This window comes from Gopherus flavomarginatus, chromosome 16, assembly GCF_025201925.1.
Source record: "Gopherus flavomarginatus isolate rGopFla2 chromosome 16, rGopFla2.mat.asm, whole genome shotgun sequence".
NCBI lineage: Eukaryota > Metazoa > Chordata > Testudines > Testudinidae > Gopherus > Gopherus flavomarginatus.
The window spans coordinates 1,747,050-1,759,825 of NC_066632.1; the positions used below are offsets into that span (position 1 = coordinate 1,747,050).

The following is a 12,776-nucleotide window of genomic DNA, read 5'->3' on the forward strand; positions in this document are numbered from 1 at the left end:
TAACCAAGGGAGCCCGAATCACAGACCAGAGGGCTGGGAAAAGACCCAATCCCAGCTTGAACCCCAGGGGTACTGGGGTGGCAAAGGGTGTGGGCTGCATAAACCTTCCCACATGCGGTCTGCAAGTGCCATCAAGCACACCCGACCTAAGGGAGGGCGTGAGACTGGACTGTCCTGGTGTAACTCACACCAAGAGATGGGAGAGATGCTGGGGCATCCATGGGAACCTTGATGGGTTAGAACTTCCCCAGGTCACTGGCTGGAGTGACCTCGCTCAGTTTGGTCTCGAGGGGGGAGAGATGTGACGAACTGGGAAAGTTCTTAATGTTTTCTCTGAGTACTGTGTTGGTGCCTCAGTGTCCCCATGGCAGTTCTTAAGTATCTGGCAGAGCAAAGGGCCAGTGCACCTAAATGCCTGACACTCTGTCTCCTAGCAACTGATGGCCTGGGCCCCTCCTCTGCAAAGGTGCCAGCTGAAGGTGTTGGAGACAAAGGGATCAGGTGACCTCCTGGCCTGGGAAAGGGGCTGAGCAGAGAGGAGGGGCTGGGAGGGGTTGTTAGTCTGGAGCTGGCTGGGGTCAAGGGTGGAGGGCAGACCTGGGGGTCTGGCTCACTGCCCCCCAGAATGGACCCAGCCGAGGGGTCCGGTTCGCTGTATCTACAAGCTCTGTTTTAGACCCTGTTCCTGCCATCGAATAAACCTCTGTGTTACTGGCTGGCTGAGAGTCACGTCTGACTGCAAAGTGGGGGTGCAGAACCCGGTGGTTTCCCCAGGACCCCGCTGGGTGGACTCGCCGTGGGGAGCGCACGGAGGGGCAGAGGATGCTGAATGCTCCAAGGAGAGACCCAGGAGGTGAAGCCGTGTGAGCTTCTTGCCCTGAACAAGTCTGCTCCAAGGGAGAGGAGGCTCCCCAAAGTCCTGCCTGGCTTGGTGGGGAGCAGTTCCAGAGCATCGCCCGGGGACTCCGTGACAGTGTGGTCATCCTGTTTGTATGTATGTATCATTCTTGTATCTGAAACTAGAAATATGAAATATAACTCTCAGGTCCTATTGTGATTATGCAAAGTGGGGGCCATTAATGGTGGTTTGGAAGCTTGATAGCTCCCATTAATCAGGACAATTGACTGTGGATGGGTCTGTTTTCCTGCAAGCCTTCCTGTGAGTCAGGCCCGGAAGAATGGAGGCCTGGTGGGGTGGGGGTCTCCCGGGACGTGTGACCATGTCAACCTGCTGCTGGAATCTATCTTAAACCTGGGGCTTTTCCATGTGGAAGGAGGGGTGGGGACAGGGCCGGTTCCAGGCACCAGTGAAGGAAGCAGGTGCCTGGAGTGGCCAATAGAAAGGGGCGGCACGGCCGTCTGTTAGCTTCGGCGGCAGCTCAATCAGGGGTGTCATTCTTTTTTTTTTTCGCCACTTGGGGCGGCAAAAAAGCTGGAGCCGGCCCTGGGTGGGGACCCAGAGACACAAAAGATTCCCACCTTGTGCCAAAGCTATAAGAGGGGGTGGAACAGAACAAAGGGGGCTGCAGTCATGAGGAATCCCCTAGCTACCACCTGAGCTGGAACAAGGCCTGGACCAGGGGAAAGGATCGGGCCCAGACTAGGAAGGTGTCTAGTCTGGGAAAGAAGCGTCTTGGAACATCTCTGAGGGTGAGATTTCCCTGTATTCAGTTTCCTACTGTATTAGGCTTAGAATTGGGTGTTTTGTTTTATTTTGCCTGGTAACTTACTTTGTTCTGTCTGTTGTTAGTTGGAACCACTGAAATCCTACTTTTTATACTTAATAAAATCACTTTTGCTTATTAATTGACCCAGAGTAAGTAATTAATTCCTGGGGGAGCAAACAGCTGGGCATCTCTCTCTCTCAGTGTTACAGAGGGCGGACAGTTTATGAGTTTACCCTGTATACGCTTTATACAGAGTAAAACGGACTGATTTGGGGTTTGGAGCCCCTTGGAAGTTGGGTGTCTGGGTGCTGGAGACAGGAGCACTTGCTGAGCTGTTCTCAGTTAAGTCTGCAGCTTTGGGGGAACGTGGTTCAGAGCTGGGTCTGGGTTGCAGCAGGCTGGCATGTCTGCCTCAACAAGGCAGGGTACTGGAGTCCCAAGCTGGCAGGGAAAACAGGCTCAGAGATAGAGTCAGCACATCAGGTGGCAGTCCCAAGGGGGTCTCTGTGACCGAACCTGTCACAGGGGTATCTGGGTGCTACCCTGTAATAAATACCCCTCCCTCAGTACCATCTTTAACCTTGTGCTGGGGCCGGCTGGGTTGCCCGCAGGGCAGGATGTCAGTGCATGGCACCTACCGCAGCGATCCGGTCCCCTTCGAAGCGGTTGCTGAGGATAAAGCAGGCCTCTGCGTCATCCATCCTTCGGCGGGGGGAGAAGAGACGGGGGGTTAGCAGGAAACCAGACCCCAGCGGGGCAGCTTAGACCAGGTGGGGGGAGCAAAGTGGCTGGAGACAGGATGGTACTGGACCCCTTGTCCCCCCCACAGACAGGGCCAGCCCCCTGCCCTGGCACCCCTCCCCTCACAGACAGTGTGGTGCAGGGCCCCCCATGTGGAATTCTGACCCTAATGGCCAGTTTCATCGATTTCTTCTGTCCATTGACTGACGGGGGTGGGAGGAAGGGCCCCCCAGGCCTGGGGCATCCACGCCCGGCTGCCACTCACTTGGCCCGCATGAGGTCTTGGTCCTTGAGGGCCGAGCCCTGCAGGAAGATGACACGCTGGGACCAGAGCGGGATCTGCAGCACCCGCCTCACAGCCACGTCCATCTCCGTGGGGCACAGGATCACCACATAGTAGTCCTGCCGGGGAGACATGGGGCATGGTCAGGGCACCGCCAGCCCTCTACACCTCCCCGGCACAGCCAGCCCCCAGGCCAGCCCCCCCATGCCAGCCCCATATCCCAGCACAGCCAGCCCCCTGGGCCAGACACCTACACCTCCCAGGCACGGCCAGTCCCCTGGGCCAGCCCCCCTATGCCAGCCCCATATCCCAGCACAGCCAGCCCCCAGGCCAGCCCCCCAATGCCAGCCCCATATCCCAGCACAGCCAGCCCCCGGGCCAGCCCCCCCATGCCAGCCCCATATCCCAGCACAGCCAGCCCCCTGGGCCAGACACCTACACCTCCCAGGCACGGCCAGTCCCCTGGGCCAGCCCCCCTATGCTAGCCCCATATCCCAGCACAGCCAGCCCCCTGGGCCAGACACCTACACCTCCCGGGCACGGACAGTCCCCTGGGCCAGCCCCAACATGCCAGCCCCATATCCTAGCACAGGCAGCCCCCTGAGACTGCCCCCCCCCCGCCAGCCCCATATCCCAGCACAGCCATCCCCCTGGGCCAGCCCCCCCATGCCAGCCCCATATGCCAGCACAGCCAGCCCCCTGGGCCAGACACTTACACCTCCCAGGCAGGGCCAGCCCCCTGGGCCAGCCCCCCATGCCAGCCCCATATCCCAGCACAGCCAGCCGCCTGGGCCAGCCCCCCCATGCCAGCCCCATATCCCAGCACAGAAAGCCCCCTGGGCCAGACACCTACACCTCCCGGGCACGGCCAGCCCCCTGGGCCAGCCCCGCCCATGCCAGCCCCATATTGTGGAACTGATAAATGAAATTGTTTTTAATTGTTCACTTTATTAATGTAATTTCTGTTCACCATTCACTACACTAGTCTATATAGTAACTGCTGTTCACTGTTTGCCATATTGTAATTCAAACCCCATTTTAAAACTCTCACTCCATTTTCTAAAAGCTTCCTCCAAACTTCATTTTTGCAAACCCTGCTGTAATCTTATTAGTTCAGTTTAGATGTGTGACTGAGGTATGGATGGGTGATAGAATCAACCTCCAGCCCCAGCCTGTCCTGATGAAATAAAGTTCAAACCCCACCGGCTGAAGATGCAGACAAGAGCCCTAACAAAATAAGAAGAGTCCACCCAAAACAGAAAAAGTGCAAAGCCAGGCCCCAGGCTGAAAGTCGCCTGCAATTGACGGGTGATCAATCCAAACCCAGAGGCAGCGTGACTCAGCAAGACCCTAACTCTGGATTCAGACTAAAGCCTACAGAAAGGATGGGTGAGATGGGAGACTTTGGAGGGTAACATTCTGCTGCCAACATGGAAGGGCATCGGTGCAGGCCCAACCGAGACCCAGCTCATCCTCGTGCCTGGCTTTCCTGGCCAGTTACCGCCACGAGCTACGAACCCAAGCTGCAAACTCAAGCCACGAACTCAAGCTATGTCCAGGACTGGTAACTATGAAGTAGCTGCAGAACATCTGATGAATATGTGTGTGTGTAAATGAGTGTGTGTGTGTCTGTGTGTAGGGATTAGGTATAATGTGTGTGTATAAGGATTAAGATGTTAGTTATTGGTCATAAATCAGATTGTTATCATAATAAATGTGGCATCTTTGCCTTGTGCCCTGAAAAGATCCTGTGTAGTTTTGTCTGTACAACATTATCCCAGCACAGCCAGCCCCCTGGACCAGCCCCCCCATGCCAGCCCCACATCCCAGCACAGCCAGCCCCCTGGGTCAGTCCCTCCTGCCAGACCCATATCCCAGCACAGCCAGCCCCTTGGGTCAGTCCCCCCTGCCAGCCCCATATCCCAGCACAGCCAGCCCCCTGGGCAAGATACCTACACCTCCCCAGCACAGCCAGGCCTCTGGGCCAGCCCCCCCATGCCAGCCCCATATGCCAGCACAGCCAGCCCCCTGGGCCAGCCCCCCCGCTGCCAGCCCCATATCCCAGCACAGCCAGCCCCCTGGGCCAGCCCCCCCATGCCAGCCCCATATCCCAGCACAGCCAGCCCCCTGAGCCAGATACCTATACCTTCTGGGCACGGCCAGCACCCAGGTCAGTCCCCCCATGCCAGCCCCATATCCCAGCACAGCCAGCCCCCTGGGCCAGCCCCCCCATGCCAGCCCCATATCCCAGAACAGCCATCCCCGCATGCCAGCCCCATATCCCAGAACAGCCATCCCCCCATGCCAGCCCCATATCCCAGCACAGTCAGCCCCCTGGGACAGACACCTATGCCTCCCGGGCACGGCCAGCCCCCAGGGCCAGCCCCCCCGCATGCTAATCCCCCAGGCCAGCCACCCTCTTTCCATCCACCGCCCTCCCCCCACCCTTCCATGGGTCCTGTGGGTTCAGGGAGCAGAGCTCCAGCCTCGGGCGACGGCAGCCCTTCGCCTGCCCGCTGAGACGCTCTGCACCCTGCCCTGCAATGGGCAGACCCCTGCATCCAGGGTGGGGGCAACATGCATTGCTACCCCAGACGCCCCCCCCCCCCTCAGCCACAGAGCAGTGTCAGGTCACCAGCCCATTGGGGTCACCTGGAGCAGCCCCTCCCAGTGCCATTCCCCTGGACCTCCCCAGCTGGACTCAAGGCTCAGTGACCCCTCGTGCCCAGCTCTGCCTGCTGCGGTATAGGGTGGGGGGTCCAGAGCTTCGCTCTACAGGGGTTGATGTCCCCTGCCCCACACCTGCCCTGGCCTGGGTCTGCACTCGTAACCTCCAGCCCTGCAGTGAAGGAGAACCCCCCAACAGGCAGCGATAGTAACCTCTTATCCGGTAGGGCACCAGCCCCTCTGCCGGGGGTACCTGGGGTCTGCCCCCTTCCCTGGCCATAATGCAGCACAGAGCCAACAGCGCTCCACCCAGGGTATGACGCTGGCATCGGGACTCCAGGGTTCTACTCCTGGCTCCACCCTCTCTGTGCCTCAGTTTCCCCTTTGTCTACTTACAGTGGTTACCCTCAATTTATCTGAGAACCCAGGATTGGGCCCTGAGAGCTTCCAAAGCATGTATTTCCCGGAGTGAGGAGGGGGGCATTGAGTCAGCTGCCCCATCTATGTCCCCCCGCAGCCCAGCTGCTGGTTCGATTCCTGGGCAATGGAGATAAAATGGGTCACTCTGTTCCCTGCACCCCCCTCCCACCTAGGCTGTGCCAGGCACGAAGGCCATGCAAGACACGGTGCAGCAGTCTGTGGGGGTGTCTCATTTGCATATGTGAATATGCAAATCACCCCTTCTGCTAGTTGAGGGCGTTGCTCCTGATTTGACAAGGAGTGAATGCGGTGGGGGGCGGGGGGGAAGGGGCAGACCAGGGTATGCAGCGAGTGTGGGAGCGAACGGTGCATTAACCCCCCCAAAACCTGAACTGGACCCCCAGACTTTCATATCCAAATCTTACCCCAAGCCCCATGGTGGCGTCTCAAAACTCAGCCCTTTCCCCACCTCCACACTGACTCCTCAAACCATGTTCTGTCCCCAAGCCCCACGCTGAGCCCCCAAACCCTGTCCTGTCCCCCAAGCCCCACACTGCCCTCCAAAACCCTGTCCTGCCCCCCCAACCCCACACTGACCTGTCCTGACCCCCAAGGCCCACACTGATCCCCCAACCCTGTCCTGCCCCACAAACCCCACGCTGACCCTCCAATCCTGTCCTGACCCCCAAGCCCCATGCTGACCACTCAAAACCCAGCCCTGCCCCCCACCTCCACACTGACCCCCCAAACAATGTTCTGCCCCCAAGGCCGACGCTGACCCCCCAACCGTGCCCCCCCCAAACGCTGGCCAGAGACAATGCTGTGCAGAGCTGGGATGTGCCATCGCCCATCGCCGCAGGGCAGCTGGCAGCATGGGTGTTTGGGGGGCTGCTCCGTGGCCCCCGGCGCGCCCCTCTCACCTGCAGGCGGGGGTGGGCGTAGAACTCGTTGAGGAAGTCCATGAGCAGGTCGATCTTGAGGGAGCTCACGCACAGCACCACGTGCTTCTCCGTCTGCGCCCGGTACCGGCTGTAGTTGCCCCCCGACTTCTGGCGCTCCATCCACAGGAAGGCCAACTGCTCAAACTGCGGGGGGCTGGGGGGTTAGGGCCCAGCACAGCGATAGAGGGCACAGGGCCACCCAGAGCCGGGGGGGGGAGTGGCCTTAGGGTCCAGTGCAGCACTAGAGGGCACGGTGACACCCGGAGCGGGGGGGGGCGGCATTAGGGCCCAGTGCAGCGACAGGGGGCACAGGGCCACCGGGAAAGGGCAGTGGGGGGCTCGGCAGGAGGGCGCAGGGCTGCGGGGAGGAGGCGGGGGCTCAGCAGAGGCACGCCAGGCTGTGGGGAGGTGGGAGGGGGCTCGGAAGAGGTTGTGGGGAGCGGGGCGGGGCTTGGGGGGCACCAGGCTGCAGGGACAGGGGTGGGGGCTCGGTGGGGGGTGCCAGGCTGCAGGGAGCAGGGCGGGGGCTCAGCGAGGGGTGTGGGGCTGCAGGAAGCGGGACAGGGGCTTGGCAGGGGGCGCTGGGCTGCAGGGGATGGGGGCTCGGTGGGGAGAGGGGGCTCAGCGGGGGGGCCGGGATGCAGGCAGGGGGGAGGGGGTTCAGTGGGGGGTGCCAGGCTGTGGGGAGCGAGACAGGGGCTCAGCGGGAGGGCAATGGGCTGCAGGGAGCGGGGCGGGAGTCTGGGAGGCGTCAGGCCATGGGGACGGGGGGGTGGGGGCTCGGCAGGGGGCACTGGGATGTGGGGAGGGGCACTCAGCAGGTGGTGTGCAGCTAGGAGCAATGTGAGGGCACCTCAGCACCACGCGAGGAGGGATCCCTGTATAAACAGCCCCCGCACCCCACCCCAGAGGTGGCTGCATCTCAGTGCTGGGCAAGGGGTCCTGGTGCATGACGCACGGGCTGGAAGCGGGCCTATAGGATGAATTTGCTCTGGGTCCCCGCCCCCATTCTGCTCTGGGCCTGGTGGTGCCAGCGCCAGGCAGTGAGGTGCCCATGCTCTGAAAGCCTCTGCTGGCGACAGCTCACAAGCCTCTGTCCTGCCAAGCAAGGGGGAGGGCTGGGCCTGTGGGCGCTGCCAGCTGGGTTAGTCCCCTTGGGCTGGGATCCCACCCCTTCCTGGTGGGCAGTGCCCGCCCTGAGAGTCCCCGGGCCTGGCAGCGAGGGGCTGGGGCGGTGCCTCTGGGGCTGAGAGCAAGCATGGGGGGTAATGGGGAGGCAGAGGAGCTGATGGGTCACTTCTTGGGATGGGGGGCTGTTCCCTGGGGGTGGGGGCTATTCCAGGGGACTGGAGAGGCTGTTTCCTCCCTCCTGCTGGAGGGGCAACCCCCCTCCATCTTTATCCCCCCCCAGACCTTCAGCCCCAGGAAAAGCCAGTAGCCTGTCTGGGGGGACCTGTCTCCTGCCTTACCCTGGGGACTCCCCAGGTCACTAGCCTAGGGGGAGGGGGCAGTGGACCCTGCGACTCTCCCCAGGCTCCGGGGCTCCCCAAAAACTGGCTGGTCCCAGCCCCGGAAGCACTAATCCTCCTCTCCCGGAGCCGACAGATGGTAGGAGCCAGTACTTTGTGTCCTAGCCCACCCCCGTCACCGTGTGGGGCCTGCTGCTGCCAAGCTGCCAGGCAGGGCTCACCACATGCCAGCTCCGGGTAGCAAGTACCCGGCACCCTCCAGACCTGGCTGGGACTGTGGACACACCATGTGCATGCAGCCACACGCAGCTACAGGCAGTGCACATGCAGCCACATGCAATGCACATGTAGCCACATGCAGTGGACACGCAGCCACACGAAGCCACATGTGGTGCACATGCAACCATACGTAGCGCACACGCAGCCACACACAGTGCACACGCAGCCACACGCAGCGCACATGCAGCCACACGCAGTGCACACGCAGCCACATGCAGCGCACACGCAGCCAATGGAGCAAAGGCCACTGATGCCAGCGGGCATCTGGCTCGGTGGATCCTGTCTCTGGGCCCAAATGCAATGGTGCCGGAAGCCCTGGGGGCGGTTCCCCTGCGGGGCTGATCCGGGGTGACCCCGCTGGAGCGGCGTGCTGGCTACACCAGGGCAAGGGAGCTCAGCGAGCCCGGGGTGCAGCGGGTGGCCCTGGCTGGGCTGCCAGGCTGGAGCTGCGAAAAGGCAGCGAAGAGGCAAGACGCCCCCTCCTGGCCTGCAGAGAGAGCTCAGCTGCCGCCCTGGCTCCAGCTTTCCCCCTCTGGACTCTCCCCCACCGCCTCTAGCACTGACCTGCCCCACGGTCACCCCAAGTGGCTGGACCCTGCTCCTGGGGAATCCAGGGCCCCCCAGCCAGAGTCATTGTTTCTTCCCAAGATGCCATGGCCAGAAGGACCTGGTTCAACACCCTGCCCCGTGCAGGCCGTGGGCTGGCAGCCAGGGACGGAGAACCCACCGCACCCCCGGGGTCATTCCCCTCCCTGGCAAACATCAGCACCGTGTGGCCAGCCGGACCTCGGCCAGCTGCACCTTCCAGCCTCTGGAGCTGTTTCAAGCTCGGCTGCTCCCCAGGGAGGTCAGGTCGCCCCAGGTTACGCTGACAGGCCCAAGCCCAAGGAGTGCACCTGGCTCACCACGAGTCCCAGGTCACTTGGAGTCAGTGACCTGGCCCCCCAGTCCGGCAGCCTCCTCCAGCTCACCTGGATGGGCAGGACAATGAGCGCCACGCAGATCATGATGACGACCAGCAGCTGGGAGGGCCAGATCTTGGGGGTGACGTCCCCGAAGCCCACGGTGGAGAAGGTGACGATGCAGAAGTAGAGCGAGTCAAAGAGGGTCAGGTTGTTGCCCGCGCGCTCCAGGTGCTGGATCCCACAGATGCTGGCGGGGGAGGGAGCCACCGGTCAGCGTCACAGCCGGGATCATCGGGATGGTAAATACCCTGGCGACGCGCTGCCTGGTGAGTGACGTGCCTCGCCCCAGAGCTGGCTGCAGCAATGCAGCATGGGGGCAGGGACATCCCACGCTGACCTCTGCAGGCGGGCGCAGGTACAGCATGCCACACGCTCAGCCTGGCCAGCTCTGGGGGTTCAAGACTCTGGGCCCAAGTGGCAGGCGGCCAAGACCTCCACTCACCCGGCCCCACCTCCCCAGGACCCCTCCCAGCCCCCGCTGCCCGGGCTCCACTCACCAGGTGAACATCAGGCACACCAGGGTGCAGACCAGAATCAAGACCTGGTTGAACATGGCCGAGTGCGTCCGCTGGATGGCGCGGTGGAGATCGTTCTGCTGGGACGAGAGGCGGGGGTTGGGGGGGCCGCTGTGGGGCCGGGTGCTGCCGTCCCCTCCCACAACCCGGCAGGCAACACGCACAGCCCTGCACAGCTGGGACACACGACACACACACGGAGCCCGGCACGTCTGGACAGGCAGCAGAAACCCCAGACCCAGCTGGGACCGGGGGTGCGGCTCATTGGCATGGTGGAGGGCAGGGCCCTGCCCGACAGGGCCAGGGAGCCATTTGCTGCTCGGCTGGGATGGGCCAGCAGAGGTGAGGGAGGGGGGAGGCAGAGCCGTGTCCCCCCCCTGGGCGAGCCCCCCCTTCCCCAGCCTTGACACTCACAATCATGTTCTCCAGGGCGTGCTTGGCCAGCCAGCAGTTCAGGAACACTGGGATGAAGAGATTGCGCAGTGGGGGCCAGAACACCTGAGCAGAGGGGGGGAGGTTAGCAGTGGGGGGGGCACAGCCCCCCCCAACACAGGACAGGCTTCCCAGCAGCAGGAATCTGCCCTGCCCTGTGATTTGCTGGATGTGGGAGGCTGAGGCCCGGACAGGGCGGGGGTGGGGATGGTGTTTGGTAGGGATCCCACCGCTGCCACCATGGGCCCCTGGCCTAGGACAGGAACATGACAAGGGCCAGTCATCTCAGGGGTGGGTGCTGATGGATCGGGGGGGTTATTGAGGGAAGCAGTGAGATTGGGGGGTTTAGTTGGGACTGGGATGGGGCGGTTGGTGGGGGAAGTGGGATGGAGAGGTTAGTGGGAGTGATGGGATCTTGTGGGGCAGGGGATGGGGGGCTAGTGAGGGAGGGGGTTATTGGGGCAGGGGATGTAGTGGGGGCGGGGGGGGTCCCTGGATCTGACTCACCGTGATGAGGAAAGGTGCCGTGTTCATCATCTCCAGCATGAAGGGAACCCGCAGAACCTGCTCCCACAAGTTCCCCTGGCGACGGGAGAGAGGAAATCAGAGCCCAAGGCCCTCCCGCCAGGGACAAACAGTAACGGATCCCCCTGCCCCCAGCCCCGGCCCCCCTGCCCCCAGGCCTGGCCTCCCTGCCCCCCAGCTCCCCAGCCCTCCAGGCCTGGGCCCCCTGCCCCCAGCCCTCCAGCCCCCCAGGCCTGGCCTCCCTGCCCCCCTGCCCCTGCCCCCCAGCCCCCCACCCCCGGCCCCCCAGCCCCAAGGCCTGGTCGCTCTGCTCCCCAGCCCCCTAGCTCTGCCCCCCCTGCCCCAGCCCCCCAGCCCTGGCCCCCTTTGCCCCAGCCCCCTAGGCCTGGCCCCCTTTCCCCAGTTCACTCAGGAGTGAGGGGCATCGGCTGACCTGGCAAGGGAACCCAGGGCTGGGCTAGCAGGGGCTGTGGGGTGGGTGTGACGGGCACTGGCCGAGCTGGGGGCAGCCCAAGGCTGAACTAGCAGGGGCTGTGGGGTGGGAGTGAGGGGCACTGGCCAAGCGGGAGGGCAGCCCAGGGCTGGGCTAGCTGGGGGCTGTGGGGTGGGTGTGATGGGCACCGGCAGAGCCGGGGGGGAGAGCCCGGGGCTGGGCTATCAGGGGCTGGGGGACGGGAGTGACGGGCACTGGCCAAGTGGCAGGGCAGCCCAGGGCTGGGCTGGCAGGGGCTGTGGGCTGGGAGTGAGGGGCACTGGCCAAGCGGGAGGGCAGCCCAGGGCTGGGCTGGCAGGGGCTGTGGGGCAGAAGTGAGGGGCACTGGCCGAGTGGGAAGGAACCCCAGGGCTGGGCTGGCAGGGGCTGTGGGGCAGAAGTGAGGGGCACTGGCCGAGTGGGAAGGAACCCCAGGGCTGGGCTGGCAGGGGCTGTGGGGCGGGAGTGAGGGGCACTGGCAGAGCGGGAAGGCAGCCCAGGGCTGGGCTAATGTGGGGCTGGGGGTCCGGACTGAGGGGAACCAGCCGAGCTGGTGGTGTGGGGGGAGCAGTTTCCATTGGTCCTGTCCACACCGCTCTATCAGTCTTTCACCAAACTACCACAGCCTGTTGTAAAGCCGGGGGGGGGGGGCTCTGCGGGTGCTTGTCTCCCCCCTGGTCCCACAGCTTTAATGAGTCAACTCAAAGGAGGGGTTGTTAAAGGAAACGAAGGGGAAAGATCTGGGAACCCTCATCCACTTGGGCACCAGACGGCTGATTGGGGAGAACTGGCCTTGTCAATATCAAGACGGGGGGGCATTAAATCCATCTACCCTGTCCCCCCCCCCGGCTACAACCTCTCTCCCCTCCAGTCCCAGCCCCACTCCCCCCATCACCAGGGAATGGGATGATCCCAGGACAGGGGGGGTCCCCTCTCTGCCCATCCCCCCCAAAGAGCTCATCATTCCAGGGGTGTCTGCCAGCTGCCTCAGCAGGGGGCTGGGTTCCCACGTCATGGGGGATTGGGGACGGGGCTGGAGCCCCGAGGGCCAGATCCTGAGCTGGGGTAAACCAGAGTGGTTCCACTGATGTACACCCATGCTGAGTCTGGCCCCCTCCCCTGGCTCGCTCAGAGGGACCCCCCTGCTGTAGCGGAAAGGCAGAGATCCCAGGAGGGGCGGCATGGGGGGGCAGAGGGGGTACTCGCTTTCTCCTGGCATTGGCCTCCCAGGGAGAGCCCAGTGCCAGGGATTCCTGCCCCCGGGGTCCATAGAGGGGCAGGGGGGTTGGTTCAGGCCAAGGCGATTTGCACAGAGCAGCCCCCCTACCCATTGTACCTTGTAGCCGAGATACACCAGCAGCATCGTCTCCAGGAAACTGATCAAAGCCACCAGCACCTGG

General features: G+C 63.0%; 1 protein-coding gene across 5 annotated transcripts in view; it reads right to left on the bottom strand.

Moving 5' to 3' along the window:
* Window positions 1-12,776, bottom strand: part of LOC127035402 (potassium channel subfamily T member 2-like) — a 59,340-nt gene that overhangs the window by 28,363 nt on the left and 18,201 nt on the right. For 3 of the 5 annotated variants that reach the window (XM_050925231.1, XM_050925233.1, XM_050925230.1), the window contains exons 7-14: window positions 12,713-12,772; window positions 10,887-10,961; window positions 10,362-10,445; window positions 9,930-10,027; window positions 9,439-9,619; window positions 6,699-6,863; window positions 2,674-2,810; window positions 2,306-2,369 (exon numbers count right to left, since the gene is read on the bottom strand). In XM_050925231.1, coding sequence (XP_050781188.1) covers window positions 2,306-2,369; window positions 2,674-2,810; window positions 6,699-6,863; window positions 9,439-9,619; window positions 9,930-10,027; window positions 10,362-10,445; window positions 10,887-10,961; window positions 12,713-12,772 — 864 coding nt within the window. The remainder of the gene's footprint in view (window positions 1-2,305; window positions 2,370-2,673; window positions 2,811-6,698; window positions 6,864-9,438; window positions 9,620-9,929; window positions 10,028-10,361; window positions 10,446-10,886; window positions 10,962-12,712; window positions 12,773-12,776) is intronic. The other 2 variants (XM_050925234.1, XM_050925232.1) reach the window with 1 other exon arrangement.